This window comes from Pteropus alecto, unplaced genomic scaffold (genome assembly GCF_000325575.1).
Source record: "Pteropus alecto unplaced genomic scaffold, ASM32557v1 scaffold215, whole genome shotgun sequence".
NCBI lineage: Eukaryota > Metazoa > Chordata > Mammalia > Chiroptera > Pteropodidae > Pteropus > Pteropus alecto.
In genome coordinates, this window is record NW_006436287.1 from 192,945 (window position 1) to 210,890 (window position 17,946).

Sequence of the window (17,946 nt, forward strand, 5' to 3'; positions counted from 1 at the left end):
GGTCTCAACCATTGTCTGGGTCCCAACAAAATAAACAAGATGGCACACTTTTAATAGGAAAATCTGAGACTTTATTTAAATATGGCCACTTTACAAAGGTATGAGTATAGGGGAACCCTACCAGGGGAGAGGTGGCAGTTACCAAAAGATGGAGTCACACAGACTTAGCCACAGAAATCTTCAGTTAATGGACAAAGCAGCAAGAGGCAATCCTGCAGGGAGGGAATCAGAGGAATACAAACTATGATCTCACACTTCCCTCCCACTTCCTCAGACGGGAAATTCCCTGGTGATCAAACCCAAATGGAAGCTCGAAGAGAAAATGTTTACTTGGTTTATACAGGTTTCTCTCTGGAAAGATCGTAGGCAGAGATATCTGGTACACTACATCCTATAGATTGTCTTGCACCTATTTTTAGTTATACCTGTTTCTTTTGGGGTGGATATGAGTGTTCAGTTGTGTCTGAGTTCATTTAGGTCATTTTTTTAGTTCTCAGCATACAAATTAGGAATAGATGTATTCCTAATTTTTGTGGGCATGTTCATATTTCTGAAACATCTGAAAAATCTTGGGAGGTGGTTAACTATTGACAATTTGCCTGGACACATTGTGGACCAACATTTCCTTTCCAAGTGGTTATCTTGGTTGTTTAGGCTATGAAACTGACAAAGTGAAATGTGTACAGAGGACTAGGTCTAAGGTGGATAAAAGTGCTTTCAGATTTTACTCAACTAGGCTCACATGAGTGGTGTTGAGAATGTCTTACTGCTTCACTGCAATATGAATTACTTTGGTAAAATGCTCTCAAATACAACAATTGTTAGCATAGCCTGCTGCTAAAGACACATCACGCATACACATTTGGAGTTCCAGTGGGCTTTTATTGATAAACAAACAAAAAAAAAAAATCAAGATTTTATCAACCATCTTTTCTGAACTTTATATAAACTCAGCAGACTCTGGTCCATGTGTACATACAACATAACACATCTCAACAGAAACAGAGCCCCACTGGAACATTTACCAATTAACAGAAAGCCAATTTTCCCTTTCCCCAAATGTTTTCAAAATTTTGAATCTCCACTGATCACTTCTCAGTGGAACTAGTCCCTTGTGGCTAGGGACATTGAAATTCTATCCCATTTTTATTGAAAAATAAAATTTTCTCAACTTTATTTCAAAAAGGGGAATAACAACTTTTTTTCTCCAGGCACCCCTCCCCCACAATCATTGGTTAAAATACAGTAACCTGTATCTTAATAACCCAACCCCGCCCCCCCCCTCCCTTGCCCAGTATAGTCTACTGGAGAATTTATACACACTTCTGCTGGAATCTATTAGCTGTGGAGGGGCAGAGTCCAGGTGCCAAGCTAGCTCCCTCTGACCTCATGAACTGTTATAACCTTTGGACACTTAACCCTTTATTTAACCCAAAGATGAGTTTTTAGATCAGAGTGGATTTTCTTTGGGAGTTTTAGAAAATAATCTTTAAGGATATCAAGTAGAACTACAAGTTCACCAAAGTCCACTTAAAGTTTACCAAAGAGTTGACTGACTTCAGCTTCCACGAGGCCAATATTCTGTTTGACAAAGTATTTTGCCAGAAAATGACTCCACAATAACAAATTTTAAGATACACAGAACACTGAGTAGCAAATTAAAACAACATGGCTTAATTCCCAATAATTTCATCTTTTTGTTTCTCATCTATAAGGTCAGGAGTGTGGCTAAAGGCAGTTTCTGAAGAGGTTATCAGCTTCCAAAGTGTTTCTAAATCCTAGTGCAGACACCCTCCCTTTTGGGGCACAGTAACCTCCCTCCCACCCTTAAAAAAAAAAAAAAAGAAAAAAAATTAAACCAAGTGATCAGAATGAGATGTTTTGATTCCAACAATTTACACTCGAAGCTTTGTGCTGAGTTGTCTGGTTCTAACCCAAGCATGATGGTATCAAACACAAAGCACACGGCAAAGGAAAGATGCTCCCATCTCATTCTGAAAACAAATACTGATAACCAGTTGCCTCCCCCTCCCCCCAGCCTTTGGGGCCAACCCATATTATGATGCAGGGCCAACTTGAAAATAATTTAGACATATTTAGGTTTCCTTCTCCTTTCTTCCCATAGAAGATCATTTTGGAAAAAATTTATTCCACTCCTAAAGGAAAGGTAAGAAAGTTTCTCCATTGGAATGTATGGGAAGAGACAAAACAGGCCCAGAAGCAGCAAGGTGTAACAGTCCATTACACAGCTATACAACCACAGGCTAAACCACGAGCTGGATGTTACTTAAATATTAAAAACAGGGAATAGTTTTCATCCAAACGAACCACTGGAAAAATATTACCATCACTTAAACATACTGGAAGAACACGAAAAAATTTCCAAAAGTAACAAATACTCCTTATTGTGAAGGGGATTTAAAAAAAAAAAAAAGACTAGGCTTTGACCTAGTCCTTAGAGCATCTTTCCATTTAATAATTCCTATTCAAGAGTCAAGCACCAAAATTGGACAGTTGTCTGTACAACTGTCCAATAGTGGTATCCCAGACAGTTTAAGTGCCACTCCTCATAAGAGGCTGTACTTCAGTAATACTTTCAATTTAAAGTCTGTGCTTTAAGAGGGATCAACGGGCATGTGGCACCAAGCAGACACTAGTCTGAGGATAGCAAATAGGACTGAGCTGTTTAGTCACCCACTCTCCCACAAGATACAAAATTGTATTTATGAGTTTTCTTGCTTTTCTACAATGAATGATCCCTCTTATCTTGTCAGAGGTGGGCGAGAAAGAGCTGCATCAGTACAAGGGCAAGATATTTTTGGTCGAAAGTTGATGCCTTTTAAATTCCCTCCCCCCACCCCTCCCTGGAAGAAAACTTACTTCCTTTATTAGGGCTTGTATTTAAATAGCCAACATTGGCTAGATAGAAGAACCGATGTGGCTTAGATACCAAATAAATGAGCTTATTCTTTTTTGAGTTTGTACTGTGCAGCTCCTGCTACAGTTTTTAAGGAGTTAGGGCTATGTCTGATCAGGAGGCATCTGCAGGATTTTGATTCTCAAGGAATTTTGGGTGAGTCACATATAGTTTTTGCTTAGAACTAGACAGTCAAAAAAGCAACTCTGAATAACTGATTTCTTTATCCAGATGAGTTAAGCACGAAAGCATATGCATGACTTACCTTGTAGTATTTTAGGGCTTTAAAAAACAATGGGATATGGAAATCAAAAATTTTTTTCATTTTATTTTTTATTATTTTTTTTAACCCTAGATGCCTCCTGATTGACCTAGTACACTGGGTTAAAGGGGAATTAAAAACATTAAAAAAAAAAGTTCACTGGTTTTGATTCATCTCACTCTTTTTGCCTGGAGATCAGGCCAAACATCAAGCATGTTGGGAGGGGCACAATTTAAAGCAACACTATTCATTGTAAAGCCATTTGCCAGCAATTTACAATGCAAAATGACAAATAATTATTGTCACAAAGAGGATGACAAGCAGCTTTCTGCAGCATGAACGTTAATAGCTCTCAGGGTGCCCATTCCTGCAAATTTATGTATCAAGGTGGGCAGAAGGCAACACACTTATTACACAGTACAGGTGATCCACAGAAAGTAAGCCCCAGAACTGCTAACGTTACCAAAGCTGGTACCGGCTAATATTCTGAAATGCAAATCCATGCTTTATACATACACTGCTCAGACACTGCCACTCAATTAAATTTCCACACTGCAAGGCAGACTAATTTTTGTCCCCTTTTGCCAAGCTTGAAAAGTTCCTCAAACTTTTTAAAAAGAGAAAAGCAAAATCAGAGAGCTTCTCGAAAATAATACCTTTAATTACAGGTTTTTGAAGCTTCCTTGCTCCTTCTGGCAGGCCTCCTCCAAAAGTACTAGAGGAGACAGTGTGGCAGCAAACACTGAATCCCAGACTTCTGGGTCCCTTTTCTAACCTATGGTCCCCAAGAGGTCTGCTCTCTACAGTAAGAGGCCAAAGTACTTTTTAGAATTTAGTGTTGCGGAAAACTGAGCCCCTCTCATCTTTAGCTGCTCCCATAATCACTCTAATCCCCTTAATCCCAGCAACCTTCATCCAAAAAAAAAATATATATATATGTATATATATATATGAACCCAGAAAAAAACTTATTTACAAAGTTTATACAAGTATACACACCCAATTTTCTATGGGACACGCTTTGCCACAGAGGAAAGAGGGTCAAGGCTGACATGTCTACACATCAAGTGCCATAACTGCTAATGGAGGCGTATGTAAACCAGTCTTTAGTGTTCTGCTATAGAGCACAAAGGCTTGTCATATGGCTCCTGCAATGATAGACTGCTCTTTCCTTTGGGAGCAATGATGGTGCATCTACTCAGCCCAGAAGAAATTTTTACTTGGGATTGTTTTTTTAAATACATGTATTTACAGTGCGAATGAAATGCAGTTGCATATCAACTCCTCCACATAAAGAAAAAAAAAATGGTGTTTAACATTACTAATACGTTTCATCTTCTAGCCCTGGGCTTGAGTATTGGGTAGAAAGGGAAGAGACTTCACCTTAAAATCAAAAGGAAAAGACAAAAATTAAAAAGAAAGGAAGAAAAATGGAAAGAAATTACTATTGTTGATTCCTTGGGCTGTATCTAAAAGATATTCTGAATGGTCTCATAGCATAAGGCACTTCGCACAAATAAGTAATAAGCTCTTCAGGCTTAAAAAACGGATGAGTAATCAGGGAGAAGTTGAAATGCACTCAAGAGTCAGCTGTTGGAGAATTTTGAAATTGCAGACAAGCTTGTGTGTTCATCAAGATTCTTCTCTTTTTAGGGTTTCTCCCCTTCTCTTCTTTCTCCTCCTTCCTTGTCCCCCTTCCCCAGAAAACATTTTTTAAAAACTAGCAGTTAGTGCAACTAATGTTCAGTCAGCACACAGTGCAAACAAGTGGAACAAAAAAGGTAAATTCCTTCTTTTCAGCTTTTTTCTCTTCACCAGTTTAAAAAAAAAGTCTGAGCTCTTTTAAGTCTTCATAGTTCCAAAATAAAACATGAAAAACCCACAAAGAGCATACCCCTCCCCCCCAAAAAATGTGTCACAGATCCGAACGAGCCTTCTGTAGTTTGTCAAAGCCTAAAGAAAGAAGAAACTTAAAATTAACATTTATGAAAGCACAATGTGAACTAGGGTATATAGGTTTTCACAATCCCCATCCCTAATGTTCTCTGTAGTATCTTCTACTGAGCCTTTGTCTACTGCAGAATTCATGCAGGATTTAGGAATTTCTGCCAGGCATTCTAGAGACAGAATAAGCGCCTGAAAGTTCTTGTAACAGACAGTAATCATTCACAACTAAATCAAAAATTTTTTTAAAACCTTACATGAACTCAATAAGTAGCCTGCTAATATAATACCAAACAGGCTGGTTTTATGTGTGAGAATTTTGTTTGACATTTAAATTAGAATAAAAAAAAAAAAGTGAAAAGTGAAAAGAGTAATTTGAAAGATCTACAAACAAGAGGTAGTAAAATGCTCATTGTGAATCTGGAAACCAACATCTCTCAAAAAGATTTTCCTTAGGAAAAAACTCCAGAATAGTCAACATTCCTGTATGTTAAGACTTGTTTTGAGCATTTCTACCAGAGCCCAAAAGTCAACCAAAAGACAACATGAGAGGGTGGTGCAAAAAACCAGAGTGAGCATTAAAAAAAATAGTTATCCTCATAATCTGATTATATTTGGCAATAAGTCATTATAGGTAATTTAACCTGATTTACTGAGGTACCCATCAGAAATTAAGAGTGAAATGCTAACAGAGAGATGACTGAGCAATAAAGGAAAAAAATAGAAATTATTTTCACATTCAAAATTACTAAAAAAGATTCTCTGCTTTCATTTTAGAAGTCTGAATTTGACTTAGCACTGCTCGCATTTCACATTACTTAAGAAGACTGCATTTAAAAACAGCATTTACAGATGCTCTTATGAGACCACAAACTTCATGGGAAAAGATATTTCCCATTTATGCCAACGAATGTTTTACCCTGTATTACATTAGACATCAAATTTTCCCCAGGAAAGAGGATCTTGATTTCTTTCCTTTCTTTAAACAATACGCTCACTTTAACTACTTTGTAGGGTACGCACATGCTTGTTAAGGTTTCTCATCTTCTACAGGCTCGCTGTGGTATTCTGCCACATATAGGCTCTTGTCAATGTTGCTTGGGATAGGCTTAATTTCTGTTCCCAGCTGCTCCTCAATACTTTTCAGGTTGAAGCGATCATCATATGTGATCAAGTTGATGGCTAAGCCAAGATGACCAAAGCGACCTAACGGAAAACATTTTTGAATCAATAATAAAACGAGTTAAATGAGGATCAATGTGCATGCGCAAGTCTGTTAAGTGTCAAAATCACACTGGGTTAACGTATATTTTTTGTTCAGTGCCATTCTAGGTATATGAAACCACGTTTTCTGGTCTCCTCATAAACACAATACTCCACAGCTTCAGGTTTCATAGCCCAAAGTAGTAGTACTCTATTTTACCTTTTTCAAATGACAAAATTGATGTTTGTGTCAAAGTTGCCAAAATACACATACTAAACAGTAGTAATAGATTGCACAACCTAATGAGAAGAGTCAGGTTCTCCTTTGTGAATTTCATCTCAGATTAAATAAACATGGTTTTATTTACCTTTTAATAAGTGTTCTAGAAAAACTAGAAGTTAGACTATCGAACAACTAAATTAGTTTTAATTCACTATTCTCTCACCATACTCTATGTCACAAAGGAACAAAACAGTGATTGAACTTCTCAAAAAACTTCCACAAAGAACATTTTTTTTCCCCTCACCTGATCTTCCAATACGATGGAGATAGGTCTCTGCCAGCTTTGGAAAGTCAAAGTTTATTACCACATTCACAGCTTGTATATCAATACCTCGGGTAAACAAATCTTAAAAAAAAAAAAAAAAAAAAGACTCCATTATATCTTTCAATCTTTAAGCATTTAAAAATGCTTCCTGGTACCATAATACTCTTTAATATGTATTTCTAGTACAACCTAGGTTTATTCACTTCATTATTTCAAATGCATTTGCAAATTACATTACTTTTCATGTATACTATCATAAGTAACTTCTTGCTCACAAGTTACCTTTTCCTAGTTCTGTAAGAAAGTTTTAGAAAATGGTCTAAGGTGAATGCAGGAAGAGACGAGGATTAATTAGTAAACTATAAACTCATAAATGAGTCTCAGGAATAATCAGTAATTTTCTTTAGTCTATTTTTAGTACTTAAGATTAAATAGCAAATTATTTTTTAGAAGTTTGTTATTAACTTAGAATACTTAAAAAAAAAAAAGAGGTAATACACTAGCAGCAAGTATTTGTTTTGTTGAGAATTCATTCATCCCATTCCATTAAATGATTTACAATAGGTCTGGGGTAAGCTAATATGCAAGGCCATCCTTTCTATTCTTTTCTAGTCCCACAATTACTTTGCTAATTTAGGCTCTGAAAACTACAAATAGAAAAAAAACAACAATAACTGTTTCCCTGCTTCTATCAGTTCCACACTCCAACAAAATAATCCATGATGGTCGGAATAGTATTTCTAAAATACTGCTTTGTATTTATAACTCATTGCTTTAAATTGCTTCCAGATAAAATTTAAAATTGATATTTGACGTCCTATTCTCTACTTAACATACCTCTCCTACCACATCTCCTCAAATTTTCCTCTCTACCAAACTCATCCATTTATCCTTCCTTGGACTTATCTTCTTAGCCCTCCATGGATCACTTTTTGTAGCAGTCCCTTAACTTAAAAATTCCCTCTTCTACAAGTCTGAAACTAGCTTATGAAGCCCAATAAAATTCCATCTATTCTCAGATAACCTCAGCTCATTATTTACCTCTCTTAAAATTTAGGATTACTTAATACAGATGACCCTTGAACAATGCAGGCGAGCAGGGGGTGGGTTAAGGGTGCTGACTGCTACTCAGTCAAAACCTAAATATAACTTGACTCCCTCAAAACTTAACTAGTAATACTATTGACTGGAAGTCTTACCAATTACATAAACAGTCAATTAACACATATTTTGTATGTAATGTGTTTTATGCACTATATTGTTACAATAAAGCTAAAAAAAATGTTAAGAAAACCTTAAGGAAAAAACATTTACTGTATTGAAAAATAATCCACATATTAAGTAGATCTATGCAGTTCAGACCTATGTCGTTCAAGGGTCAACTGTGTATATACCTCACATTTGCAAATTACCTTTACCCCCTTACAGAACCAGCCCAAGGCCTGTCTTTATAAATTAAATTTTACTGCCACACTGTCATGACCATTTGTTTATGCTGAGTGTTTCTGAGTCAGAATGGCAGACCTGAGTTAATTGGTAACAGAGATCACATGGTTTGCAAAGTATAAAATATTTACTAGCCAACACTTTACAGAAAAAGTGTGCTGGCCCTGCCTTAGACTCTAAATGTTATTTTTTTATCTCTCATTAAACCACTGCTCCTTGAAGAAAGGAGTGGTATTTTACATGTATATAGTTATACTTCTCCCTCATCTAGATTATAAGTTCCCTACATACAGGGAACGTCGGTATATATATTTAATTTCCTTTTAATGGTGGTAAAATATACATCACATAAAACTGGAAAGCATATATTTTTGCAGCACCTAGCTAAGTAGCTGGCAAGGAGTAAATACTGAATATCAACACATATTTTTTGAATAAACTGTAACAGATATTTGTTCAGAACAATTTAAAGCATCCCCATTTCACAGATTTAAAAAATGGCATAAAAAATATAACTTGCCCAAGGTCATATGATTAGAGATCAGAAAACAGAAACTGGACCCAAATCTTAAAATTCTAAGAGTGTAGTATTCCTTCCACTAAATCAAATATTTTATATCTTGGATACTTCAACACATTTAAAGGTCAGAAATGTTGATAAAAGTAAACATAAATGTATTAACTCACAGCTATATTAACTGTTCTTTCAGATGTTAAAGCAGAGAAACAAGATAAACTGGAAATATGCAAGATATTTGACAGTCTTTTTTTGAGAAAAATAAGTTTTATTTCTTGAGCAGTGTTTTTAAAGATTTTTAAATATTCTAAATTTTGATCTGGGTGCTGATGAGTGCATACTTTCCTTTGCAAAGTATACAAATTATGAAAAATTATGCAAAAATTCAAATAATATACTTATTATTTATGTGTATGCCTAAAAATTAAAAAAAAAAAAATTAGGTTCTTCTCTCTACTTAGAAGCCTAGCTTATATTATTAATCCCATACAAGATTATATTTCCAGAGACGGGAGGATACTGAATCCATTTGCTTTGTCTGATCTAATTGTCCACTTGCCTCTCCACTGCTTTTTTTCATGTAGTAAAATATAACAAAATACAGACTAGTCTGTTTCCAGCAAAAACTAAAAAGACCACAATAAACAATTTCCAAAACACAGTTTCTTAATAAAATTCATTTTGCATATGCTATATGTAATTCATTCCTGAATGCTAAAACTATTCAGAAAACACACAAATCCCAAAATTAATTTAAAAAGTAGATGACGTATGAATGCCAGAAAAAGTCTTCTGCAGTTTCAGATATGGAACCTAATTTCAAGAATTAACTACAGCTCATTCTCACCTTCTGAAATTCTAGAAGTGGTAGTAGCCTATGTCATAGACTCTGCTGAGTAATATCGCACAGATAAAGCCGAGCTGAACCAGGGAGAAAAACATTGGGTAAAGGAAATAGAAAATACTTACCAGTGCAAACAAGATTGCGGCATAAGCCATTTCGGAAATCATGAAACACACGATTTCGATGTTCCTAGGAACAAAGCGATGCATTTTTTGATTTGATTAACACACACACTCGAGAACCAAATTTTCCATTATTTCTCCTATACAAAACTTGTTTACACAAATGAGATAAGACAATTCAATACATAAATTAAAAATAAAAGGTAAAAAACCCCACATACATTGGTTTTTCATGGGAATAAGCAACTTAATCTACATCTATGCATATCCATCCATATGTAGTGTTTATCTTAACTCTTAAAAAAAGTATTATATTTTTGCCAGAATAGATTTTAAGTGACAATTTTCACCACATTTTTATATACATACTTTTAAAATGTTTCAAACAGAAGATGCCAAAAGTCTGGCTTCACCGAAACATCTATTTACCTTTTTAGTAATTATATACAAAAGCTAAAAATAACTACTTTCCAATTAATAAACAAACAAAAAAAAAACCCATACACAATGACTATAGGAAAAATAACAAATCTGTCTATGGCCATGCCACCCTGAACAAGCCCAAATCCCGTCTGATCTCGGAAGCTAAGCAGTGTCGGGCCTGGTTAGTACTTGGATGGGAGACCACCTAGGAAGACCAGGTGCTGTAGGCATAAAAACATTTTTTAAATAAAAAAAAAAATAAGGGCTTATAAGCTGACAAGGTCCTTGCAACTTGAGGTCAACCAAAGGTTGCCTCACCTAAAAAAAAAAATTTAAAAAATAAATAAATAAATAATAAATCTAGCTTCTAGCAAAATGGCTTATATTTTCAATGCAATGTTCTTCCATTTTAAAAACATTCTCTTCAGCTTAATATATTCATTTCCTGTGATAATTTCAAATATTTGGTGCCTACATGACGGTATCTGATCCATGACATTATGTTCTTTGAAAACCAAATGTGAGCTGACTAAGTTCTTAACCTGATTAAGTTTACAAAAACCATTTCTTCATGCAATGTCAATTACAGTTAGCGCACACACACAAAAGGTTATCTTTTCATACTTTTGAATTTATTTTCTGTTAAATTCTGAAATTTAAAGATTCCATTCTTTCTAAGGCAAATAGTAAAAGGATATTTGAGCTAATGAGGTATATTGATCTATTAAATATCTAGAGCAGTGTTGTCCAATAGACCTTCTGCATTGAAAATGTTCTGTATCTGTACTTTCCAAAACTATAGCTGCTAATGACATACCCTGGCATTTGAAACGTGGTTAGTGTGACAAACTAAATTTTATTTAACTCATTTAAATTGCCATGTGTGACTAGTGGTTACTGTATTATTTCATGCAAATCTAGAGAGTATGTGAGGAAGAAGGGAGTAAAATCTCACATCTGTATCATGCTTGACAGTTTACAAAGTACTCATTTGTACATTATCTCAATCTTCCTAACAACCTTATGAGATAAGAATATATATTACTATCCCTGTTTTATAATTAGAAAACTGAACCCACAAGATTTTAAAAGTGGTCCCCAACCTTTTTGGCGCTAGGGACTGGTGCTTCTATGAGAATCTAATGCCTGATGATCTGAGGTGGAGCTGAGGTGGTGATACTAGAGCTGAGGAGCAGCTGCAGATACAGGTAGTTTTGCTCACTTGCCCACTGCTCACCTCCTACTGTGTGGCCTGATTCCTAACAGGCCACGGACCAGTACCGGTCCACACCGGGGGTTGGGGACCCCTGCGTTAAAATGAAGGGTCCTTCACCTACTAAAGAATTGTTTATTCTAAATTCTGGGCACCTGGAGGTACATTAAAACAAAAATCCAAGAAATACTTAAAAAAATTTTTTTCTAAATCTGTGTAAGTTCTAGTTTTACACTCACCTGCCTCATTTTAGCATGGATATAGAAGCAAGAATAACCCAGTTGAGAAATCTTCTTGGCTAGCAATTCAACTCGCTGAGAGGAGTTACAGAAAATGATCGACTGGTTTATCTGAAGCTGAGCATGGGGTAGAAGGGAGACATGAGAAAAAAAAAAACCTTCATTTACTTTGCACATTTTGAAAGTATTGACTGGCAAACAAATGTAAAAAAAATGGTCTATGACTTAGAACCTTTTGATACAAGAGATGGAACACTGTAAAAATTACTGTAAATACTATTCATTTACTTAGTAGTTGAAGGTAATAATTTATAAGTTTCACTGTAGAAAAGTATATTTCATAAGGGCACGATTGTCAGCGAGAATAAAACACAGCCGATTCTCATTATTTGCGATAGTTATGCTCTATAGTTGCTGCAAACACTAGATTAGTGAATACAGAACCATTGCTCCTATGAGAAACACAAGGTACTTCCTGTGAGCCTCTAGTCATACTTTTTTTTCCCATCAGTCAACAGATAATCTTGTTTTATGTGTTACTATTTAAAGATCTATGGCCAACAGTACTATAACTTGTGCCTATACAAAGTTTATGTAATATGCATTTTCTCTGCAAGGCATATCAGTCTTCTTGCACTTAGGTGTACTGGAAAGCACTTCACTAAACTTAGGAGCCATATTAAACAGTGAAATCAATAAAAAAAGGCACAAAAATGCAAAAACTGTGGCATTAAATAGACCATGAAAAGAACAATGGTATGAAAGCTGAAACAAGAAGGCAGTGTCACCTTGTTCAACATCAGCTGGGAATATGCACAATGATTCAAAATTTTCATCATGCTATACATATCCACAAATGACTTCCAAAGCACCCAAGTATTGATTTTGTAGTTACAAATAAATTTTGGCAAGTAGGCAGGCGAGTTTGCAAATACAGAATCTGCAAATAATGAGGATCGATTGTAATTAAGGTCAAATTAGAATTAAAAATGCCTATGACTTATCAACCATTTACTACAAACTTCAGATCAACTGTAACTGCCTTTTAGGAAAAGCTAAGTACTTTTTTAAAACACTGAAAGCAGTAAGAAACCGAATACAATTGTCTGTTTTATTGGGGTTAAGGAATGGGTAATTTAAGCAGCTGAAGCCTATTACTTACCCTTGAGAAAAGTGTGTTGAGGCAGTGTACTTTTTGGCGCTCAGTTACATATGCGTAGTACTGGGTTACTCCCTTCAAAGTTAGTTCCTCCATCAGGTTAATCTCATAGGGTTTCTGCAAATGGGAATTCTGGGAAAAAAGATTTAAAAAGAGCCTTATACTTTGGTGAAAGCAGAGTGTATCTCTTCAAAATATATGCTACACATCTCTGTCTGATAAAGTCCTGCTTTAAGGAATACTCTCTTCAAAACAAGTATCACAATCCATCACGGAAGAAAAAAACCATAAAAAGGAAGATCTAACATTTATATACAGATACGTAGCTATGTTACTATTTTGTACTTTGTACATAGGATTATGTTGTAATCAATTACATAGCATCAACGGCTATGTCTGCCTGAAACCAAAAGCTAAGTGAACAATGAAGAAATTAATCAAATTACTGTAGCTTTAAAAAGTTAATGTATGCATGACAAACCTTAATTCATCAGCTAAAAAGCCAAAAACTTGAAATAATCAGCATAAAGTAGACTGATAAGATGTAATTATGGACAAAGGTATATTCATGGGCGACAAGATGACACTGCTTCCAAGTATAGAGTTATACTCACCATGAACTTCTGTACACTAAGAGGGAAAGTAGCAGAATATAATAAAATCTGTCTGTTTTTAGGTAGCGTGAGAATAATATCCTCCATTATCTGCACAAAATCCTGTGACAGCAACTTATCTGCCTGCAGTACAAAGATAAGACAATTTTTAAAACAATCAAATAATGTCTAAAGTCTTTGGTTAATAAGGCATTATCCAATAAGAGCATTCATGGAATGTTCCTGATTATAAACAGTTAAGTACTCTACAACACTGCATAATCCAATAGCACCAAGACAGATTCCCAGTGATTCAGAAGGGGAAAAGTCTATAATACCCATCTTATACAGAAAAAAAAATCCTAGACAGATATAATCCTTGTTCCTGTAAATTTTAATGTGATTTCCATTACAGAGACAGTATAGTACAGTGGTTAAAAGTACAAGCTGCAGAATCCAGCTACCTGGATTGAAATCTATCTCCTTCAATTTACTTGCTATGTTGGGAGGTTACTTTAATCAATACTTTAGATTCCAAAATTTTTAAATTAGGATATGTGCTCACTGTAGTAAGTACTTTATAGTATATCCATTTTACAGGGCTGTTGCAAAAATTAAATGAAAAAAATCACGTAAAGCACTTAGTGTTAGCACGTAGCAATTAAATGTTATCTCTCGTTACTCAAAAAAAAAAATGTGAATTATAACATGATCGATCTGATCTAGTTGTCTAAAATGCAGACCAATTAAGAAAGTAACTTTATTTCAAAACATTAACACTGATATACTTTAGGTATGAACTACTAGAGCCCAAGGATACAGAATGGAGTAAGTTCTTAAAATGTACCTGATTGAGATAACACATTACCAGACTGAAAAACCAAACAATACAAAATGGTGTATGCTAAATGAGGTGTTAGAGGCATTACATGCTTTTTAAGATGTATCACCGAATGAAGAGAGACTTAGAAGGAACTTGGCTTTGAGATTATTCAACAACTCTTCTTGAAAAATAAAAATAAAACCCAAACTATCTGGCATCTCTAAGGAAGACGCAGGCTAACCTATTCTTATAAATACCTATCATCTATTGCCTTTAAAGGGCAAAGTATGTTTTATAAGCAAATTAGCTTGAACTGACAAAAATCATGCGTTTCTTTAAAAGTTCATGAACAAAAAGAACTTCTGTTTCACTCACTGACAGTTATAAACAAAGCTGAGAATAATACAGAATAGTATCTTTCCAAATGAAGAGATATTACCTCATCCAAGACTATCATCTGGACATGATCAACCTTTGCTACTCCTTTCTTGATAAGATCCAGGATTCTTCCAGGGGTAGCTATCACCACATGCACTACACAACATTAGAAAACACATCCTCATTAATTTTAGCTCAGGTAAAAAGGATATATAGTAAAGGTTTGTATATAGGCATTTAATCAGAAACATTTCAGAGGCAGGAATACAGTCGTCCCTCCTTATGCACAGTTTCACTTTCCACCATTTCAATTACTCATGGTTACAGCACTCTGAAAATATTAAATGAAAAATTCCAGGAAAAAACTATTCTTAAGCTTTAAATTGAGTACTGTTCTGGGTAGCGTGATAAAATCTTGCACCTTCAGGATGTAGAGCATCCCTCTATCTAGTGTATCCACTACCTGCCACCTGTTAGTCACTTAGTAGCTGTCTAAATTGTCAGATTGACTGTTGTGGTTATCTCAGTGCTTGTGTTCAAGTAACTTTTTTTTACTTAATTAAATGGCCCAAATCACAAGAGGGTGATACTAACAATTTGGAATATGCCAAAGGAAAGCTGGAAAAGTGCTTCAAGTTAAAAGGTAAAAGTTCTCAACATCATAATTATGAAAAAAATTATATGCTAAAATCTATAGTAAGAATCAATCTTGTATCCTTGAAGCTGTGTAAAAAAAAAGATATTTGTGCTAATTTTGCTGTTGCACCTCAAAATGAGAATTACAGGCACCGTACATGTTAAATGCTTAGTTAAGATGGAAAAGGTATTAAAGTTATAGGTAGTAGATGTGAACAGAGAGACCACATTCACATAACTTTTATTACAGTATACTGCTATAACTGTTCTATTTTATTACTAGTTGTTGTTCATCGCTTACCATGCCTAATTCATAAATTAATCTTTACCATAGTCACGTATAGGTAAAAAATAGTATATACAAGGTTTCGTACTATCCATGGTTCCAAAACAGGTATCCACTGGGGATCTTGGAACACATCCCTCATGGTTAAAAGGGTGACTACTGTAGTATAAAAAAGCAAAGATGTATTTCAGGATATAGATTTCCATTTCATCTTAGGTTGGCTAGAGAAAACTTGTTTGTTTCACCTCTATAACGGGTGGGATACAGCTTCCAAAATCACCTGCTCCAAGTAAGGAGCATATTTCCTTATTTTAGGACAATCCCTAATGAATAACAAAAGGCATACCAAGCTTCTGATATAGTAGTTTGTCTATAAACTAGAGCAAAGGTCTTCAAAAGGTTGTTAAAAGGATCAAATGAGATAATCATTTTCAATAACTATGCAGTATGAATATAGCAATTAAGCTAATGACAATCATAAGTTTTATGTATAATTTTACATAAGTGGATCTCATTCTTGCTGTTTTATCCTTTTCCACTCGAATAATGTATCATGGAGAACTCTTCATAAAAACTGATACAGATCAGCTTCATTCTTTAATGGCTGTGTGGAATTCCATTCAGATAATATCCCCATGTATTTAGCCAATCTCCTCTGATATTTCGATTGTTCCAATTTTTCAGTACTTCAAACCACACTGTAGTGAACAACCTTGCATGTGCTATTTAGGAAAGATTCTTGAAAATATACATTTATAATTTTGAAATATAATGCCATCTTGCCCACCAGCAATTGCATCAATTTATACCTCCATGTTGCAAAAGACAGCCTATTTCTCCACCAACTCACATTGCTAGTTACTGTTTTTTTTGCCTTGCCAGTCATATAGGCATAATATCAATTTGCTGCTTTTATTTACATTTTCAAAAGTTACTGTCAAGGTTTAATACTATTTCAATTATTGTCATTTGTCTTTTTTTCTTGAATGAGACTGTCTTTTCCTTTATTCGTTTTTCTACTGCAGTGTTTCTGGTCCTTATTCTTAAAAACAATTTTTTGATAAGTTACTGAAAGGAAAAATTTGTGTGTGAAATTGCACTCAGAGAGCTAAACCACCTTAGTCATTTCCTACCTGTGTCATCAAGCCTCATTATGTCATCCCGTAAATTGGTTCCTCCTGTGGTTGCCATCACTTTGGCCCCTCCCATGTGTTTGCTGACCTGGATGCAAATTTGACTGACCTGTAGAGCAAGTTCTCTAGTGGGAACAATCACCATTGCTGGAAAATATCAAGCAATAGAGAAAAGAGAAAAAAAAAAAATACATCTGAGACTTTAAGAAGCTACAGAAATACTGCCCCTTGCAATGTGGATACTGAGACATATTAAAAGTTAAAACATAATAGGCCTAACCAATTCTACAATGTCAAATGAGTAAATTTTTTTAAAAAAGAGAACCTAGTAATGTTCTGGATTCAGGCTTTCTCATGACAATACTGCTACACAAATCTTGTACTACTCGTAGTTACAAACCTTTAAAGGGTTGAGTTTGCAACCATTAGTTCAAAGCTTATTAGATTAATATTCCAGTAGGAGACTCTCTAACACCCAAATAGGAAAACTCCTGCTGCCTAGGTTCGTTTCTAGTATATGAAAGAAGATAAAGGGAAGATGGGATAAATGATAATTACAGATCAAGAAAGCTGAAAATTTAATAAAATGTTTTAAAGGTGAAAGCTCTGTTAGCTTACTCGGAGTATGACTATGGAAATTTATTTCTTCCCTATTGCCTAAGCTCTTAAAATTCCAAAACCAAAGGCTTTAATAAGATTCATGTTTCTACAAGGAACTTACAGAAACACAGCTGTCACAAAAACAATTCAGTTCCACAGTTTACAAGTAGCAACATCAGATAATTTAACTTCTCATGATCTTAGCGTTTCTGTATCTCACTGGAATGTTGTCAAAACTGTTTTAAAAGTTGTAAAAAGGGTATATTAATTCTAGACTATGTAAATTCTGACTAAAAAAGAACTTTTACATAGTTCTAAGGTTTAAACCGCCATTTAAAAAATTGAAACAAACTAACCTTGTATATTGTCCTTCTTCAGGTCTAGCCGTTCAAGTAAGGGAATGAGGTAGGCACCGCTCTTGCCTGTTCCATTTTTTGCTCTAGCTAAAATATCCCTACCAGATAAAGCAATGGGAATGCTCTCCTCCTATAAGACAATGCAAATTAACTGTGAATAAAAAGTTCATAAGCAAATTCTTCTCTAAAATATGCTAAAGGTATACCTCTTCAGTATTGCTTTAAAGTGTCTTACATTTGCATTCTGTAAGTAGAGACCAAGTAAATTAGCAGGACCAGTTAACATCACCATCATTATCAACCG

The 17,946-nt window shown here is 34.9% G+C and overlaps 1 protein-coding gene and 1 pseudogene across 4 annotated transcripts in view; one reads left to right on the plus strand and one right to left on the minus strand.

Annotated features, from left to right (window-relative positions):
• Positions 1–861: 861 nt before the first annotated feature.
• The window catches only part of DDX6 (DEAD-box helicase 6), a 31,103-nt gene continuing 14,018 nt past the window's right edge, over positions 862–17,946 (minus strand). For all 4 annotated transcript variants that reach the window (XM_006912577.3, XM_006912578.3, XM_025047322.1 and 1 more), the window contains exons 5-14: positions 17,643–17,772; positions 16,687–16,833; positions 14,693–14,787; positions 13,452–13,574; positions 12,841–12,969; positions 11,679–11,795; positions 9,807–9,870; positions 6,854–6,955; positions 6,147–6,329; positions 862–5,132 (exon numbers count right to left, since the gene is read on the minus strand). In XM_006912577.3, coding sequence (XP_006912639.1) covers positions 6,154–6,329; positions 6,854–6,955; positions 9,807–9,870; positions 11,679–11,795; positions 12,841–12,969; positions 13,452–13,574; positions 14,693–14,787; positions 16,687–16,833; positions 17,643–17,772 — 1,083 coding nt within the window. In that variant the 3' untranslated portion in view covers positions 862–5,132; positions 6,147–6,153. The remainder of the gene's footprint in view (positions 5,133–6,146; positions 6,330–6,853; positions 6,956–9,806; positions 9,871–11,678; positions 11,796–12,840; positions 12,970–13,451; positions 13,575–14,692; positions 14,788–16,686; positions 16,834–17,642; positions 17,773–17,946) is intronic.
• LOC112480304 lies at positions 10,337–10,456 on the plus strand (annotated as a pseudogene).